General features: G+C 37.1%; 1 protein-coding gene and 1 non-coding gene across 2 annotated transcripts; both read left to right on the top strand.

Annotated features, from left to right (window-relative positions):
* The first annotated feature begins 531 nt into the window (after positions 1-531).
* Positions 532-3180, top strand: LOC130970286 (putative pentatricopeptide repeat-containing protein At3g11460, mitochondrial). The gene has a single exon (XM_057896318.1). The coding sequence runs from the start codon at positions 625-627 to the stop codon at positions 2794-2796; it is 2172 nt and encodes a 723-aa protein (XP_057752301.1). The 5' UTR covers positions 532-624; the 3' UTR covers positions 2797-3180.
* A 14465-nt stretch (positions 3181-17645) lies between these two features.
* On the top strand, positions 17646-17753 carry LOC130971416 (small nucleolar RNA R71). The gene has a single exon (XR_009082637.1). It is a non-coding gene; the product is annotated as a small nucleolar RNA R71 (small nucleolar RNA).
* Positions 17754-20531: the final 2778 nt, after the last annotated feature.

The following is a 20531-nucleotide window of genomic DNA, read 5'->3' on the forward strand; positions in this document are numbered from 1 at the left end:
AAAAAAATTGGGTTAAACATAAATAAGTTTGGAGAGATTTTGTTGTCTCGTAGGTTCGGATATTAACAAAGTGTGTAACTAATATCTAGTTATTTTTGGCATACGGAGGTAGGTGAATTTTCTTTTTTCATGAATACATTTGTCAGTGTATATATCTTTTATGGATACAAATGATCATCGTTCAAAAATTTATTTTTATAATGATAATTAAAAAAATTATATCAAAATATAATCTTTAAATTTTTTTAAAATATATATTTAATATCTAATTCTTTATTATTTTTTAAATTTTTTAAAATTTTATTTGTCATTAATATTTTTTAATATTATTTTTGTAAGAACTGTTAAATACCATCCTAGTAGTTTAAATAGCTTACCATTTATGAAAGTTATCAATAAAGATATATGTGTATTCGTCTTTTGATGAAGCCAACGCAATAAATTCTTTTTTCTATTTTCTCTGCATGAAACTAATTTGACATTACTGTTCTCTTACTCACAAGAACATCTTCGGATTTTTCCCACCTTTATTGCGAATATATGAATCTTCTCCCAAGCTAACAACTTTTTTATTTTTCTTGCTGACGTCTTCTTGCTCTTCGTCTTCCTGCACCTTCATGATTCATGAATTCAATCAAACTCACGCGCAAACTCAAGCCAACACCATCACCACCATGCAACACAACCACATTCACTACTTTCACCCATTCCCCACAACACCCTCCTCCTCCTCTCGCAACCCACACTTTCCCTCTCTCTTCTCTCGAATGCGGAACCTTGCTTCAGTTCCTCGCCAACTCCAAGTCCCTCTCACAGGCCAAACAGCTTCACTGCCACGTCATCAGTTGCGGCACCCTCCTCAACAACACCTACCTCGGAACAAAGCTCGCAGCTTGCTACGCTTCATGTGCCCAAATGAGAGAAGCACACCACCTGTTCGACGAAATTTCGCTTAAGAACTCCTTTTTGTGGAACTCAATGATAAGGGGTTACGCTTGTAACGGTTTTCCGTGGAGGTCCCTTTTTATGTACCGTGAGATGTTCAGTTTCGGTGTCGAGGCTGATAATTTCACGTACCCTTTTGTTCTCAAGGCGTGTGGTGATCTTTTGCTTGGTGAGATGGGTAGAAAGGTTCATGCTTTGGTTATGGTTAGTGGGTTGGGGTCTGATATTTATGTTGCGAATTCGCTGATGTCAATGTATTTTAAGCTTGGGGAAATTGGGATCGCGAGTTTCGTGTTTGATGAAATGCCTCAGAGGGATTTGAGTTCGTGGAATACTTTGATGTCAGGGTATGTGAAGAACGGTGAGGCAAGGGTTGCTTTGGGGGTTTATGATTGCATGAGAAAGGCTGGTGTTGATGGAGATGGGACTACTTTGCTTTCACTCCTTTGTGCTTGTGGTGATCTTACGGATTTGAGTATGGGGAGAGCGGTTCATGGTTACATTGTGAGGAATGGTGGTACACTGTGTAATGAGTTTTTGATGAATTCTCTTATTGACATGTACTGCAATTGTGATTCAGTGTCTGCTGCTAGGAAAGTATTCGAAGGATTGACAGTGAAGGATACCGTGTCTTGGAATTCTTTGATTTCCGGTTATGAGCGACATGGAGACCCTTTTGAAGTTTTGGAGCTTTTCAGTCAGATGTTTATAGGAGGTGTGATTCCTGATGAGGTGACTATTATTTCTATACTTGGGGCCTGTAATCAAACCTCCGCCTTGCAATTGGGTTCATCGGTTCACTCATATATTGTCAAAAAGGGTTTTGGTGTAAATACTGCTGTGGGAACTGCCCTTGTTAGCATGTATGCTAACTGTGGAAGTTTACTTCGTGCACGTCAAGCATTCGACGAGATGCCAGAAAAAAATTTGGCTTCATGGACAGTTATGGTTACCGCATTTGGAACTCATGGGAGGGGAAGAGAGGCTATCTCCCTCTTTTATGACATGTTAGGTCAACATATTATTCCAGATGAAGGCATGTTTACTTCAGTTTTATCGGCTTGCAGTCATTCTGGATTAGTCGACGAGGGTAAAGAAATATTCTATAAAGTGATGAGAGACTACAATATGGAACCTGGGCACACTCAATATTCCTGTTTGATTGATCTACTTGGCAGAGCAGGGAACTTAGATGAAGCATATATAGTTATAAACGACATGAGATTGAAACCCAACGAGGATATATGGACTTCTCTCCTTTCAGCTTGTAGATTACACCGAAACCTCAAGTTAGCTGAGATTGCAGCTGAGAAACTTTTTGAATTGAATCCAAATGAAGTAAGCGGCTATGTTTGTCTTGCTAACATATATGCTGCCGAGAGACGGTGGGAAGATGTTGAAAAGGTGAGGGAATTGGTGAAGAAAAGGAGATTGAGCAAGCCACCTAGTTACAGTTTTGTGGAGTTAAATAATATGGTTCATCAATTTTTTGTTGGAGATAAATTGCACCAAAAATCAGATGAAATTTTTGCCAAATTGAAAGAACTGAATGAGCAGCTTAAAAAAATTGGGTACAAGCCTGAAACTAGTTTTGTTCTCTATGATGTGGAGGAAGAAGTAAAGGAGAGGATGCTCTGGGATCATAGTGAGCGGTTGGCTCTTGCTTTTGCTCTTATTAACACTAATCCGGGAGTCACAATCAGAATAACCAAGAATCTTCGTGTGTGCGGTGATTGCCACACAGTGATGAAGATGATTTCTAAGCTCACAGATCGCGAGATTATTATGCGAGATATCACTAGGTTTCACCATTTTAGAGATGGAAGGTGTTCGTGTGGTGATTACTGGTGAGTTTATGAAGTTTTTCAGAAGTAGCACATTCAAAATAATGAAAACGGACATGCATTTTTGGATGGAAGTTGATAACAGACTAACAGAGACACATTGTTTCCAAATATAGCAAATTGCGGACTTTTCACTTTTAGCCCTACTTGTGCAGTCACTCAAGGGATTTTGGATTGTCACATTTTGGTGTCACCATTGCAGAAGCAGCATGACTATAATCCGAATAGTTTTATTTTCGTCTGATTCTTAAATGGATTGTTCACATCTTGATTCTTGGGAATCAACCATCACTACATATATCACTTTCTGATGGGAATATTAGTATTGGTTTGATAACTGAAGATCTTCAAGGTCAATGTATATTTCATTATGATCACTTGAATGCAATTATCAAATGAATGACCTTTTCAAAAAAAAAAGAAAAAAAAAAAGAAGAAATCCTCAAATGAATGACTCTTATGACAACTTTCCTGATGCTTTTGACCTCTTTGTGGAGGTTGACAGTGCATGTTAGCAAAATTCCAATTTCCTATTTAGAATTCAGACTTACTACGTATACAAATTATTTTGGCATACAAGTTTATACAAGTTAGTCTAAGTTCAAGAAAAACAACCCTCAATTTAGAGGGTGTAAACACGCGCTTCCTCAACTTTGAATAGCACGTAATGAGAAACGGTTTTTTTTCCAACGTTTGTATTTCACGTTCTTCTTCCTCCTCCTTCTCCTTCTTCTTTTTTGCATTCCTCCACTTTTTTCTTTTCCTTCCTCCTTCTTCTTCTTCTTCACGTTTCATCCTCATTGTCGTTTTTTTTATTATTGTTATTGTTGCTTCATTTTTTTCCTCCTCCTCATTCAATTAATTTTGCAACATTATATTTTTTTTCTTCTTTGTTTGATTTTTTCTTCCAAGAAAAAATGAAATAAAAAGGTGAAAAAGAAGAAGCAGCAGCAAAAGATGAGGATGAAGTGGAAGAGTTTTGAATTATGCAGAACTTATCAATACAAAAACACCGAAAGTTCTTAAACAATACACATAAATATCTTTGTTTTACTCGAAATTTGCTGCATATATACAAAAATATTTCTTCTAATGCCGCATTTTTTTCTTTTTTTCTTATTTCTTTATTTCTTTTAGTTGAATGAATGTAAGTTTATCATCTTTCAAGTAATTTTACAACAATGTGTATTTCTTCTTCTTTGTTTGATTTTTTTTTGTTTTTATTCATGTTAAGAGAATAAAATAAGAAGAAACTTGAGAAGTTAAATAAGAAGGATAAGATGAATAAGAAAAAATAAAGAAGATGATGATGATGGAAAAAAAGAAGAAGCAACAGCAGTAGAAGATGAAGAGGAGGAAGAAGAAGAGTTTTGAATTATGCAGAACTTATCAGAATAAAAATACACTGAAAAATTTTTATCGTACACTAAAAGATTTTCAAAATACACCAAAATATTTTCAAAATACACCAAAACGAGAGTGGAACAAATTCATCACAATAATAATTCAGATTCAGAATTCTTACACCAAAATTTTGCTACAAATGCACAAAAATATTTTTTTAATGCATTTTTTTTCTTCTTTTTTTTCCTTATTTCTTTCTTTCTTTTAGTTGAATGAATGTAGGTTCATCCTCTTCAAGTAATATTGTAGCATTATATGTTTTATATGCTTCTTTGTTTGATTTTTTTTCTTGTATTCTTGTTAAGAGAGTAAAATAAGAAGGAAAAAATGAATAAGAAAAAAAAAGAAAGAAAAAGATGATGATGAAGATGAAAAAGAAGAAAAGTAGCAGCAGAATATAAGGAGGAGAAAGAAGAATAAGTGTTTTGAATTATGCAGAATTTATTAGAATAAAAATACATTGAAATATTTCCACAATACACCGAAAGATTTCAAAAATACACTGAAATATTTGCAAAATACACCAAAACGAAAATGAAATAAATTTATCACAATAATAGGTTAGATTCAGAATTCCTACACCAAAATTTTACTACAAATGCACAAAAATATTTTTTTTAATGCATTTTTTTCTTCTTCTTTTTTTCCTTATTTCTTTCTTTCTTTTAGTTGAATGAATATAGATTTATCATCTTTCAAGTAATTTTGCAGCATTATGTGTTTCTTCTTCTTCTTTATTTTTTTTATTTTTGTTAAGAAAGTAAAATAATAAGAAACTTGAGAATATAAAACAAGAAAGAAAAGATGAATAAGAAAAAAAAGATGATGATGATAATGGTGAAAAAGAAGAAGCAACAACAGAAGATGAGGAGGAAGAAAAGAAGAGTTTTGAATTATGTAGAATTTATCAAAATAAAAATACACAGAAAAACTTTCACAATACACCGAAAGATTTCCAAAATACGCTGAAAACTTTCTAAAATACACCGAAAAGAGAATGGCTGGAACAGATTCATCACAATAATAATTCAGATTCATAACTCCAACACCGAATTTCTTTATTGATTGCGACACACAAACTCAGTTCGAAAACAACACAACAAAATAACTAAATTATCAACAAAAACACATCCAAATCAATTTTACGATAATGATAACAATTACGATAACTCATCAATATGGCAAAAATTCTACGATAACGATAATAATAACGACGACAACGATAACGACGATACGCATAAGAAGAAGACGACGATGACTATAACGATGATGATCATGATGACAAAGATGATCGAGGAAAAGGAAGGAGGATGAAGATAATGGAGGAGAAAAAGAAAAAGAAAGGAGGAGAATAAATTTCAACAAGAAAAGAAGGAGAAAGATGAGGAGGAAGAGGAGATGATGGTATTGATGATGGCGATAACAAAGTATCAGAGTGGCGAAAAAGAAAAAGAAGAAGAAGTATGCAAGATAAATTAAGTTAAAGAAACTTGCATGAATTTGTATGTCAAAATGACTTATATGTAAAAAATATTTGTTTAGAATTTTAGATTCACTTGTGTTAATATGAATCCGTTGACCCCGTGTGTTTTTTTTTTTTCTGTTGTGTTCGAGTATAATTTTACTCTCCTGTATATGCATTTCAATATTTAATTGTATAATTTTTATTTTGGCCTACCATTATTTTCCCTAATAATGTTTAGTTTTTGGCAAAAGTTTCATAGTCTTGTAAGCCTTACATAAGATTAATGTATTTTACTGATAAACAACTAGAATTTTTTAATTAAATAAATTAGAAAATTGTTTTATTTACTAAAATAAATAATTTTAAAAATTATTACGAAAATATGTAAAATTACATATCTCATTTTTACATTGTCAACGAGATAAGATAGTACGTGTGATACGTGTATATCTCGTTTACAGTATAAAGGAGATAAGTATGGGTGATGCCTATATATAAGTGTCGTTTACAGCGAGGTTATGGGTTCTATTTCCAACTTTTCTATCAATTTTTCTTCTCTTCTATCATTTTCTGACAATATTAGAGTAAGACGAAGATGGCGCACGCAGATGCACGTGATCCGGACATCAATCGACTGAACGCAATATGGCACTACACTGGAACAGCAGACTTCGAGATTAGTTTTGTTATCTTGATGTTTATGTTATCCCATATTATATATATATATATATATATATATATATATATATATATATATATATATATATATATATAGCTAGCCATGATTAAGATACTTGCCAATAACTATAATGCAATTTATGATTTAGGTGACCAAATGTATTGTTAGCAACAGGTCATTGATAGGGTATAATTCTAGAAAAGTGGTTTTCATTTTTTTGTAATTAAGTTTTTAACTACATAATTATTAATTTAGATATTGAATGCTAGGCTAGATGTTTTTCAAACATTGAAGTTAATTTATTGGTTACATGTTTCTTAATTTATTAATTTAGTTATTAACTATTCAAATAAAAGTTATTTTTTAAGTTAAGTGAACAATTATGTAATTTTGTATTTACCTAAATTAAATTATTAAGTAAAAGTTTGTTAATTAAATTATTAATTACTTTAGTCAATATTTTTATTTTAAGTAACTTATTGAGAAAATATTTATTAATTAATTAAGTAAATATTAATGTAAAAAGTTTTATTGATATAAATTCAGTTAGTACATACGTGTAAATTTCTGTTAAATAAATGTATATAATAATTAGCTCAGTGTATTATGTCAATGTACGTATATAAATTTTTTCTAATTGTGATCATTTATCTTTTGTCAGAGACCTCACTTACTTCTGCCTCAACGAGTGAGTCACACGCTTCCACCACCAGACGTCATCGTCCCATATTTGAGCGAGGCTGGCTTCGACAACACGGTGCCTCTCAGAAACTTCGTCTTTGATAACTATCTGATCACGACATTCGTAGAGCGCTGTCGTCCAAAGACCCACACGTTCCACTTGCCATGGGTGAGGTCACTATCAGCCTGTAGGACGTTGCGTACCACCTCGGGCTACGCGCGCACGGGACTCCAGGGACATCCAATTGCAGCTTGGCAGCAATGCACATAGTACTTTAATTGGTTTGATTCGACCACTCGGTACTCATCACTTTTGGGAATGCTGTAGTTCTTCACACCTTGCATTACTACATTTCTCTTTTTGAATCTGTGGACGACCCGAAACTCCATCCCACCATCTAGGTTGTAATCGTCTTCTCCGGTGGAAAGCTCCATCACTTGTTCTGCCATGATTCTCCCATGAATGTTAAACATGAGTCGCACATGCTTGTCGCCCTAGAGTCGAAATACACAAAATTGAAAAACTCCATTACCCAACGGTGCTAGCAACTTATACCTCACCCTTCTGATCTCTTTTCTCCCTAAACCACCAAAGTTGCTCAATATCAAACTCTTCAACTTAGACAACAAACTTACATGCGGGGTGCACAACAGTAATTGATTATCACACTCAAATATCACTCCATTGTCATTGTTCCTCATATGACAATTGGGATACACACAAAACCATATATCCGCTACTAATTGACATTTTTGCCTATTTTTTAGAAGAAAACGGAGGAGAAAAAGATATGAAATGTATGTGGAGAATGTTAAGGGTTGCACATCTTTTTATAGCTGGTGAAATTTGTCTTACTGTATCTCATTTCAATAATGCTAGGGAACCAAGAGGGTTCCAGCAAAAAACCTGCCAACTACTCCTGGGCCAGGATCTCAAAACCCACTTCATTTCAGCAACATCCAAGAATTCACCCAGGTAAACAAAATTCACCCTACCCAAAATCCTACCCTTTCCTTTCAACCTTTTACCATAGCAAATTTTGAATACCATCCACCGCTGCGCCAGAATACCAGGAGCATCACGTAAATTTCTTCTCCCCCTTCATCGGACGCCGCACCTCCGCCCACCATGTGCGTGCAACAGTGGAGCACTGTAGACCTTTCCAGAACGCCGTGACGCTACCATCCCCTCGTAGCTTCCCCAATCTCGGACGCGCTAGGTGTGAGAAACAAGTAGGTTCTGCTGCTCATGGAGGGCGCACCGCTGCTGCTGCATGCCTGTGTTGGCAGCGCCGTTGAAGCCTCCCGGCTTTACTCCGCCCAACACTGTTGGACGTCTACTGCTCCAGCCTCAAAACCACCCTTCACATCACTAATTGGCATGTATTTAGATGTTGCTTCTAATTTCATATGTAGGTTTTTAAAAAAGGATTTGGACATGGTGTTGTTACAGTGTTTCTGGTGATTTTTTGGAGATTAGATGTTTTTGTTATGTTGTATACTTCAGGTACTAGTACTGGGAGTAGTATGAGATATTCGTTGATTTTGGTGAATTACTAGACTTTTTGTTAAATTTCAACTGAATATTTCATTTATGGGTTCTATGTGCTTTGCTAGATTTCTCTTGGATACGCTAGCTAATGTTCTTCCTTGTGGTTTGGGAGTTTCGAAAAAGAAGAAGTTAGTTATAAGTAAGTTTATTTTTTTTCAAATTGAACCTGTGTCTGAATGTGATTATTAAAAAATGCAACATCAAAACGTAATTTTTTTGGAGAGATTTGTTGGAGTTTTAACTACATCTATTGGTAGCTATGATATGATTATCTAGTTGGACAACTGTATGGTTCTTTTATTATAGATTGTGGTTTTTTTTTATCATAGATTGGATGATTTTTTCATTTATGCAACATGTCTCTCGCATTCAAAAAGTTTATACTTCTGGTCTTTTGTTTGAATAGTTGAATTCTGTATGCACATTATTTTTTTATGCGGTTTGGGAGTTAGGCCTCGAAAAGATTAGAATTGGTTTAATTTTGTTTGCTTATATATGCTAAGGTTCAGGAACTGTGGTTGTAGTCGATGTGATTTACCCTTGCTAAATTGTTGGATGTTGTTGAATTGCTATAACTAGAGGTTGGATGTTGCTGAAATTATAGAGTAAATGATGTTGTTATTAAGAGTTGGATTTTGCTGAATTGCATGTGATTAGAGATTGAATGTTGCTGTCCTCTTAATAGTGGTATGGAATTTCAATGATGAAATTATATTAAATTTAGTCTAACTTTGGTCGAATTTAGTTTTGGTCCTAATCATGGTCCAAGAGTCATTTTATTTGGAGCATTGAAATCGATTCTCCTTCTCTTCTTTTATCTTACTACTTGTTAGATCATTGTTTCTATATGCCAAATTTACCTGGTTGCTTTCCAACCTTTCACAATCCTGAACCCATATCTGATTCAAACTGTTTAACTTCAGAATCTCTTCAGGCTATTTTTTCTTCATGTTGAACATAATTTTGAAAGTTTCTGTTATGTTTTTATAGGTTTTTTTTTGGAGATTGGATGTTTCTGTTATGTTGTGGAGTTCAGGTACCCGTACTAGTATTAGTATGAGATATTCTTTGATTTTGCTGAATTACTGGACTTTTTGTTAAATTTCAATTGAATGTTTCATGTTATTGATTATGTGCGCTTTGCTAGATTTCTCTTGGATATACTAGCTGATTTTCTTCCTTGTGATTTGGGACTTTCGAAAAAGTAGAAGTTAGTTATAAGTAATTTTTTTTTCAACTTGAACTTGGGTCTGAATGTGATTATTTAAAATTGCAGCATCGAAATGTGATTTTTTTTGACAGATTTGTTGGAGTTTTAACTACAACTATTAGTAGCTATGATATGATTATCTAGTTGGACAACTGTATAGTTCTTTTATTATAGATTGGAGGGCTTTTTTATCATAGGTTGGATGATTTTTTCATTTATGCAACATGTCTCCTGCATTCAAAAAGTTTATACTTCTGGTCTTTTGTTTGAATAGCTGAATTCTGTTTGAACATTATTTTTTTATGCGGTTTGGGAATTAGGCCTCAAAAAGATTAGAATTGGTTTAATTTTGTTTGCTTATCTATGCTAAGGTTCAGGAACTGTGGTTGTAGTCGGTATGATTTACCCTTGCTAAATTGTTGGATGCTGTTGAATTGCTGTAACTAAAGATTGGATATTGCTGAAATTAGAGAGCGAATAATGCTGTTATTAGGAGTTAGATTTTGCTGAATTGCATGTGATTAGAGATTGAATGTTGCTGTTCTCTTAATAATGGTATGGTATTTCGATGATGAAATTATAATAAACTTAGTTTAATTTTGGTCGAATTTAATTTTGGTCCTAATCATGGTCTGAGAGTCATTTTATTTGGAGCTCTGAAATTAGAGTCCTAATTTTGTCGCTGGATAATGTTTGAGTTGAATACTTGAATTTTGTTGATGGATAACGTTTGAATTGAATACTTTGGTGGTTGTTGCTGTGTTGTTGAAAAACTCACTTAGGTAAATTTTTTGTTGTTGAAAATCTTGTATTTTTTTTTTGCTAGAATTTTAAAAATGTTTTCATCTCAAACACCATGAGAAATGCCACCATCTCAAGAACAAGCATCATCATCAATTGTGTTCTTCGTTCGCCCTTGTTGATTTAAATTGAGAACATATTTTGTACTAGAGACTACTTTATTATCTTTTTTAGATCTTTAGGTATGTTTAAAAATTGATATTAGATTATTAATGTTTGCAAAGACTTGCATTTTAAGTTTTAATATATTATTTTAATTTTATTTATATAATTTTATATTTTTTAATTATGACCGGGTTAACCGGATGAATTAGTGACCCACCGGTTGAACTAGTCCACCGAGTTGATTATCGGTTCGATTCTGATAACTATGCTTGCAATGTAAAAACCTCCGGTAAAATGCGTGCATACTTTTACTACGTTGTGTACTCCTCATACCGGCCCAAAATTCACTCTAGAAGAATATTGGAATCCACTTTCGTCGATTGGCATAATGGTCCACATAAAAAAATAGAGCATAAGAGTGTCGCTTAGACACAATATGATGACTGCTTTCAAAGAACTGAGAAAACAAATAAAAGAACATCCAGTTTTCCAAGAGAAAAACCATCTGTTTGTGTATTGAAAGGAACATCCACCGACTAGGTAAACAAAAAACATCGACTACACTCCTAAAAAGACACAACAACCAATTCAAACCGGCAGAATTACCAAAAGTGAATAAATAAGTGGTGCGCGAAATTGTGAACAATACTTTTCACAACTCTCATAATCCCCGGTCATGAACTCCAAGAACTTGGTAGTTCAATTCCATGGCATTACACAACTTCGCACAACTAACCAGCAAGTGCACTGGGTCGTCCAAGTAATACCTTACGTGAGTAAGGGTCGATCCCACGGAGATTGTTAGTATTGAAGCAAGCTATGGTCATCTTGCAAATCTTAGTCAGGCAGACTCAAATGGATATGGTGATGAACGAAAATAGCATAGAAGATAAAGATAGAGATACTTATGTAATCCATTGGTAGGAACTTCAGATAAGCGTATGAAGATGCCTTCCCTTCCGTCTCTCTGCTTTCCTACTGTCTTCATCCAATCCTTCTTATTCCTTTCCATGGCAAGCTTGTGTAGGGTTTCACCGTTGTCAATGGCTACCTCCCATCCTCTCAGTGAAAGCGATTGCATATGCCCTGTCACGGCACGCGGAATTCAGCTGTCGGTTCTCGGTCAGGCCGGAATAATATCCATTGATACTTTTGCATCTGTCACTAACGCCCCGCCTGCTAGGAGTTTGAAGCACGTCACAGTCCTTCAGTCATTGAATCCTACTCAGAATACCACAGACAAGGTTAGACCTTCCGGATTCTCTTGAATGCTGCCATCAGTTCTCGCCTATACCACGAAGACTCTGATCTCACGGAATGGCTGGCTCGTTTGTCAGGCGAGCACTCGGTTGTCAGGCGATCAACCATGCATCGTGCAATCAGGAATCCAAGAGATATTCACTAGAGCCTTGGTTGCTTGTAGAACAAGAGTGGTTGTCAGTCACCTTGTTCATAAGTGAGAATGATGATGAGTGTCACGGATCATCACATTCATCAAGTTGAAGAACAAGTGATATCTTAGAACAAGAACAAGCGGAATTGAATGGAAGAACAATAGTAATTGCATTAATACTCGAGGTACAGCAGAGCTCCACACCTTAATCTATGGTGTGTAGAAACTCCACCGTTGAAAATACATAAGCATAAGGTCTAGGCATGGCCGAATGGCCAGCCTCCCAATGATCTAAGATAGCATAAAACACGAAGATAGCTACCCAGATATCTCAATACAATAGTAAAAGGTCCTACTTATAGAAAACTAGTAGCCTAGGGTGTACAGAGATGAGTAAATGACATAAAAATCCACTTCCGGGCCCACTTGGTGTGTGCTTGGGCTGAGCAATGAAGCATTTTCGTGTAGAGACTCTTCTTGGAGTTAAACGCCAGCTTTTATGCCAGTTTGGGCGTTTAACTCCCATTTGGGTGCCAGTTCCGCGTTTAACGCTGGGATTTCTTGAGGTGACTTTGAACGCCGATTTAGGCCATCAAATCTTGGGCAAAGTATGGACTATCATATATTGCTGGAAAGCCCAGGATGTCTACTTTCCAACGCCGTTGAGAGCACGCCAATTGGGCTTCTGTAGCTCCAGAAAATCCACTTCGAGTGCAGGGAGGTCAGAATCCAACAGCATCTGCAGTCCTTTTTAGTCTCTGAATCAGATTTTTGCTCAGGTCCCTCAATTTCAGCCAGAAAATACCTGAAATCACAGAAAAACACACAAACTCATAGTAAAGTCCAGAAAAGTGAATTTTAACTAAAAACTAATAAAAATATACTAAAAACTAACTAGATCATACCAAAAACATACTAAAAACAATGCCAAAAAGTGTATAAATTATCCGCTCGTCACAACACCAAACTTAAATTGTTGCTTGTCCTCAAGCAACTAAAAATCAAATAAGATAAAAAGAAGAGAATATGCAATGAATTCCAAAAACATCTATGAAGATCAGTATTAATTAGATGAGCGGGGCTTTTAGCTCTTTGCCTCTGAACAGTTTTGGCATCTCACTCTATCCTTTGCAACTCAGAATGATTGGCTTCTTTAGGAACTCAGAATCCAGATAGTGTTATTGATTCTCCTAGTTAAGTATGATGATTCTTGAACACAGCTACTTTATGAGTCTTGGCCGTGGCCCAAAGCACTCTGTCTTCCAGTATTACCACCGGATACATACATGCCACAGACACATAATTGGGTGAACCTTTTTAGATTGTGACTCAGCTTTGCTAAAGTCCCCAATTAGAGGTGTCCAGGGTTCTTAAGCACACTCTTATTGCCTTGGATCACAACTTTATTCTTTCTTTTTTTTTTCTTTTTCGTTTTTTTTTCTTTTTCTTTTTTTTTTCGCCCTCTTTTTTTTTTTTGTATTCACTGCTTTTTCTTGCTTCAAGAATCATTTTTAATGATTTTTCAGATCCTCAGTAACATGTCTCCTTTTTCATCATTCTTTCAAGAGCCAACATTCATGAACCACAAATTCAAAAGACATATGCACTGTTTAAGCATACATTCAGAAGACAAAAGTAATGCCACCACATCAAAATAATTAAACTGTTATAAAATTCAAAATTCATGCAATTCTTTTTCTTTTCAATTAAGCACGTTTTTCTTTTAAGAAAGGTGATGGATTCATAGGACATTCATAACTTTAAGGCATAGACACTAAGACACTAATGATCACAAGACACAAACATGGATAAACATAAGCATAAAATTCGAAAAACAGAAGAATAAAGAACAAGGAAATCAAAGAACGGGTCCACCTTAGTGATGGCGGCTCTTTCTTCCTCTTGAAGATCCTATGAAGTGCTTGAGCTCCTCAATGTCTCTTCCTTGTCTTTGTTGCTCCTCTCTCATGATTCTTTGATCTTCTCTAATTTCATGGAGGATGATGGAGTGTTCTTGATGCTCCACCCTTAGTTGTCCCATGTTGGAACTCAATTCTCCTAGGGAGGTGTTCAGTTGCTCCCAATAATTTTGTGGAGGAAAGTGCATCCCTTGAGGCATCTCAGGGATCTCATGATGAGAGGGGTCTCTTGTGTGCTCCATCCTTTTCTTAGTGATGGGCTTATCCTCATCAATGGGGGTGTCTCCCTCTATGTCAACTCCAACTGAATAACAGAGGTGACAAATGAGATGAGGAAAGGCTAACCTTGCCAAGGTAGAGGACTTGTCCGCCACCTTATAGAGTTCTTGGGCTATAACCTCATGAACTTCCACTTCTTCTCCAATCATGATGCTATGAATCATGATGGCCCGGTCTAGAGTAACTTCGGACCGGTTGCTAGTGGGAATGATTGAGCGTTGAATGAACTCCAACCATCCTCTAGCCACGGGTTTGAGGTCATGCCTTCTCAATTGAACCGGCTTGCCTCTTGAATCTCTCTTCCATTGTGCGCCCTCTTCACATATGACTGTGAGGACTTGGTCCAACCTTTGATCAAAGTTGACCCTTCTAGTGTAAGGATGTTCATCTCCTTGCATCATGGGCAAATTGAATGCCAACCTTACACTTTCCGGACTAAAATCCAAGTAATTCCCCCGAACCATAGTAAGATAATTCTTTGGATTCGGGTTCACACTTTGATCATGGTTCTTGGTGATCCATGCATTGGCATAGAACTCTTGAACCATCAAGATTCTGACTTGTTGAATGGGGTTGGTAAGAACTTCCCAACCTCTTCTTCGGATCTCATGTCGGATCTCCGGATATTCACCCTTTTTGAGTGAAAAGGGGACCTCGGGGATCACCTTCTTCAAGGCCACAACTTCATAGAAGTGGTCTTGATGCACCCTTGAGATGAATCTATCCATCTCCCATGACTCGGAGGTGGAAGCTTTTGCCTTCCCTTTCCTCTTTCTAGAGGTTTCTCCGGCCTTGGATGCCATAAATGGTTATGGAAAAACAAAAAGCAATGCTTTTACCACACCAAACTTAAAATGTTTGCTCGTCCTCGAGCAAAAGAAGAAAGAAGAGAGTAGAAGAAGAAGAAATGAGGAGAAAGGGAAATGGCTCTGTATTCGGCCAAAGGGGAGAGAGATGGTGTTTAAGGTGTGTGAAAATGAAGGAGTGAAGGAGGGTTTATATAGGAGAGAGGGAGAGGGATGTTCGGCCATTTGAGGGTGGGTTTGGGTGGGAAAGTGGTTTGAATTTTGAATGGTGGGGTAGGTGGGGTTTTATGAAGGATGGATGTGAGTGGTGAAGAGAAAGAAGGGATTTGATAGGTGAGGGGTTTTGGGGGAAGATGTGTTGAGGTGATTGGTGAATGGGGGAAGAAGAGAGAGGGTGGTGGTGGGGTTGGTGGGGATCCTGTGGGGTCCACAGATCCTGTGGTGTCAAGGAAAAGTCATCCCTGCACCAAATGTTGCTCAAAATCACGTTTTGAGTCATTTCTGGCATTAAACGCCGGGCTGGTGCCCATTCCTGGCGTTTAACGCCGAGTTCTAGCCCTTTTCTGGCGTTTAACGCCAGTCTGGTGCCCCTTTCTAGCGTTAAACGCCCAGAATGGTGCCAGACTGGGCGTTAAACGCCCAACAGCTAACCTTACTGGCGTTAAACGCCAGTAAGTGCGTCCTCCAGGGTGTGCTATTTTTCTTCCTGTTTTTCATTCTGTTTTTGCTTTTTTCATTGATTTTGTGACTTCTCATGATCATCAACCTACAAAAAAAAAGATAAAATAACAAAAGGAAATAGTTAATTATAAAACATTGGGTTGCCTCCCAACAAGCGCTTCTTTAATGTCATTAGCTTGACAGAGGACTCTCATGGAGCCTCACAGATACTCAGAGCCATGTTGGAACCTCCCAACACCAAACTTAGAGTTTGAATGTGGGGGTTCAACACCAAACTTAGAGTTTGGTTGTGGCCTCCCAACACCAAACTTAGAGTTTGACTGTGGGGGCTCTGAGTTTTGAGAGAAGCTCTTCATGCTTCTTTTCCATGGTGATAGAGGGATATCCTTGGGCCTTAAACACCAAGGATTCTTCATTCACTTGAATGATTAACTCTCCTCTATCAACATCAATCACAGCCTTTGCTGTGGCTAGGAAGGGTCTGCCAAGGATGATAGATTCATCCATGCACTTCCCAGTCTCTAGGACTATGAAATCAGTAGGGATGTAATGGTCTTCAACTTTAACCAGAACATTTTCTACAAGTCCATAGGCTTGTTTTCTTGAGTTGTCTGCCATCTCTAGTGAGATTTTTGCAGCTTGCACCTCAAAGATCCCTAGCTTCTCCATTACAGAGAGGGGCATGAGGTTTACACTTGACACTAAGTCACACAAGGCCTTCTTGAAGGTCAAGGTGCCTATGGCACAAGGTATTGAAAACTTCCCAGGATCCTGCCTCTTTTGAGGCAGTTTCTGCCTAGACAAGTCATCCAGTTCTTTGGTGAGCAAAGGAGGTTCATTCTCCCAAGTCTCATTTCCAAATAACTTGTCATTTAGCTTCATGATTGCTCCAAGGTATTTAGCAACTTGCTCTTCAGTGACATACTCATCCTCTTCAGAGGAAGAATACTCATCAGAGCTCATGAATGGCAGAAGTAGCTCCAATGGAATCTCTATGGTCTCATTTTGAGCCTCAGATTCCCATGGTTCCTCATTGGGGAACTCAATGGAGGCCAGTGGACGTCCAGTGAGGTCTTCCTCAGTGGCGTTCACTGCCTCTTCTTCCTCCCAGAATTCGGCCATGTTGATGGCTTTACACTCTCCTTTTGGATTTTCTTCTGTGTTGCTTGGGAGAGTACTAGGAGGGAGTTCAGTAACTTTCTTGCTCAGCTGTCCCACTTGTGCCTCCAAATTCCTAATGGAGGACCTTGTTTCAGTCATAAAATTTTGAGTGGTTTTGATTAGATCAGAGACCATGGTTGCTAAGTCAGAGGTATTCTGCTCAGAACTCTCTGTCTGTTGCTGAGAAGATGATGGAAAAGGCTTGCTATTGCTAAACCTGTTTCTTCCACCATTATTGTTGTTGAAACCTTGTTGAGGTCTCTCTTGATTCTTCCATGAGAAATTTGGGTGATTTCTCCATGAAGAATTATAGGTGTTTCCATAGGGTTCTCCTAGGTAATTCACCTCTTCCATTGAAGGGTTCTCAGGATCATAAGCTTCTTCCTCAGATGAAGCTTCCTTAGTACTGCTTGGTGCATTTTGCATTCCAGACAGACTTTGAAAAATCAAATTGACTTGTTGAGTCAATATCTTGTTCTGAGCCAGAATGGCATTCAGAGCATCAATCTCAAGAACTCCTTTCTTCTGATTAGTCCCATTGTTCACAGGATTCCTTTCAGAAGTGTACATGAATTGGTTATTTGCAACCATTTCAATGAGCTCTTGAGCTTCTGTAGGCGTCTTCTTCAGATGAAGAGATCCTCCAGCAGAGCTATCCAGAGACATCTTGGATAGTTCAGAGAGACCATCATAGAAAATACCTATGATGCTCCATTCAGAAAGCATGTCAGAAGGACACTTTCTGATTAATTGTTTGTATCTTTCCCAAGCTTCATAGAGGGATTCTCCATCCTTCTGTCTGAAGGTTTGGACTTCCACTCTAAGTTTACTCCATTTCTGAGGTGGAAAGAATTTTGCCAGGAAGGCATTGACTAGCTTTTCCCAAGAGTCCAGGCTATCTTTAGGTTGTGAGTCCAACCATATTCTAGCTCTGTCTCTTACAGCAAAAGGGAATAGCATCAGTCTGTAGACCTCAGGGTCAACCCCATTAGTCTTGACTGTGTTACAGATTTGCAAGAATTCAGCTAAAAACTGATGAGGATCTTCCATTGGAAGTCCATGGAACTTGCAATTCTGTTGCATTAGAGAAACTAATTGAGGCTTAAGCTCAAAGTTGTTTGCTCCAATGGCAGGGATAGAGATGCTTCTCCCATAGAAGTCGGGAGTAGGTGCAGTAAAGTCACCCAGCACCTTCCTTGCATTGTTTGCATTGTTGTTGTTTTCGGCTGCCATGTGTTCTTCTTCTTTGAAGAATTCGGTCAGGTCCTCTAAAGAGAGTTGTGCTTTGGCTTCTCTTAGCTTTCTCTTCAAGGTCCTTTCAGGTTCAGGATCAGGCTCAACAAGAATGCTTTTGTCTTTGCTCCTGCTCATAAGAAAGAGAAGGGAACAAGAAAATGTGGAATCCTCTATGTCACAGTATAGAGATTCCTTGAAGTGTCAGAGGAAAAGAAGAGTAGAAGACAGAAGTAGAAAATTCGAACTTATCAAAGGAGATGGAGTTCGAATTTTGCATTAAGGGATAGTGTTAGTCCATAAATAGAAGGATGTGAGGAGAAGGGAAGTAATTTTCGAAAATTAAGTGAAAGATTTTGAAAATATTTTTGAAAAACATTACTTAATTTTCGAAAATGAAAGTGGGAAAGCAATAAGATGATTTTTGAAAAAGATTTTGAAATTAGAAATCAAAAAGATTTGATTGAAAACTCTTTTGAAAAAGATGAGGTTAAGAAGATATGATTGATTTAAAAAAATGTGATTGAGAAGATATGATTTGAAAACAATTTTAAAAAGATTTGATTTTAAAAATTAATAACTTGGCTATCAAGAAAAGATATGATTCAAACATTAAACCTTTCTCAACAGAAAAGGCAACATACTTGAAATGTTGAATCAAATCATTAATTGATAGTAAGTATCTTTGAAAAAGGAAGGGAATTGATTTTGAAAACATTTGATTGAAAAGATATGATTTGAAAAAGATTTGATTTTGAAAAACTTTGAAAACTTGAAAAAAATTGATTTGAAAACAAAATTCTCCCCCTTGTGCCATCCTGGCGTTAAACGCCCAGAATGGTGCACATTCTGGCGTTTAACTCCCAAAACTATACCCTTTTGGGCGTTAAACGCCCAACCAGGTACCCTGGCTGGCGTTTAAACGCCAGTCTGTCCTTCTTCACTGGGCGTTTTGAACGCCCAGCTTTTTCTGTGCAATTCCTCTGCTGTATGTTCTGAATCTTCAATTCTCTGTATTATTGACTTGAAAAGACACAAATTAAAAATATTTTTGGATTTTTAATAATAAAGAATAATCAAAATGCAACTAAACTCAAATAACAATGCATGCAAGACACCAAACTTAGCAGTTTGTATACCACTGACACTAACAATATGAGAATGCATATGAGACACACAAAATACTTCAAGTCAATAGAATTCAAAGATTAGAGCAAGTAAATCATCAAGAACATCTTGAAGATTACTAAGACACATGAATGAATGCATGCAATTGACTCCAAACTTAAGATGAGACTAGTGTCTCATACAAGAAACATAACATATTTTTGGTTTTTATAAAATTTTTTATTTTTTTGTGTTTTTCGAAAATTAAGTGGAAAAAGATATCAAAATTCTCAATGAGAATTCCAGGAATCAGTGCAATGCTAGTCTAAGACTCCGGTCCAGGAATTAGACATGGCTTCACAGCCAGCCAAGCTTTCAAAGAAAGCTTCGGTCCAAAACACTAGACATGCCCAGAGGCCAGCCAAGCCTTAGCAGATCATTGCTCCAAAAGCAAGGTTGATAAAAATCAACAAGCTCTTGTGATGATAAGTTGAAACCTCGGTCCAATAAGATTAGACATGGCTTCTCAGCCAGCCAGACTTCAACAAATCATCATGAAACTCTAGAATTCATCTTCAAGAATTTCGAAAAAAAAATAAATACCTAATCTAAGCAACAAGATGAACCTTCAGTTGTCCAAACTGAACAATCCCGGCATTGTTACCAAGAGCTTGCTCAAAACTTGAACTATCCCCGGCAACGGCGCCAAAAACTTGGTGTGCGAAATTGTGAACAATACTTTTCACAACTCTCATAATCCCCGGTCATGAACTCCAAGAACTTGGTAGTTCAATTCCATGGCATTACACAACTTCGCACAACTAACCAGCAAGTGCACTGGGTCGTCCAAGTAATACCTTACGTGAGTAAGGGTCGATCCCACGGAGATTGTTAGTATTGAAGCAAGCTATGGTCATCTTGCAAATCTTAGTCAGGCAGACTCAAATGGATATGGTGATGAACGAAAATAGCATAGAAGATAAAGATAGAGATACTTATGTAATCCATTGGTAGGAACTTCAGATAAGCGTATGAAGATGCCTTCCCTTCCGTCTCTCTGCTTTCCTACTGTCTTCATCCAATCCTTCTTATTCCTTTCCATGGCAAGCTTGTGTAGGGTTTCACCGTTGTCAATGGCTACCTCCCATCCTCTCAGTGAAAGCGATTGCATATGCCCTGTCACGGCACGCGGAATTCAGCTGTCGGTTCTCGGTCAGGCCGGAATAATATCCATTGATACTTTTGCGTCTGTTACTAACGCCCCGC

This window comes from Arachis stenosperma, chromosome 3 (genome assembly GCF_014773155.1).
Source record: "Arachis stenosperma cultivar V10309 chromosome 3, arast.V10309.gnm1.PFL2, whole genome shotgun sequence".
Taxonomy (NCBI): Eukaryota; Viridiplantae; Streptophyta; class Magnoliopsida; order Fabales; family Fabaceae; genus Arachis; species Arachis stenosperma.

Bases quoted from the DNA above. Each gene is read 5' to 3' on its own strand.
- LOC130970286 (XM_057896318.1), top strand. From the start codon at position 625: ATGAATTCAATCAAACTCACGCGCAAACTCAAGCCAACACCATCACCA.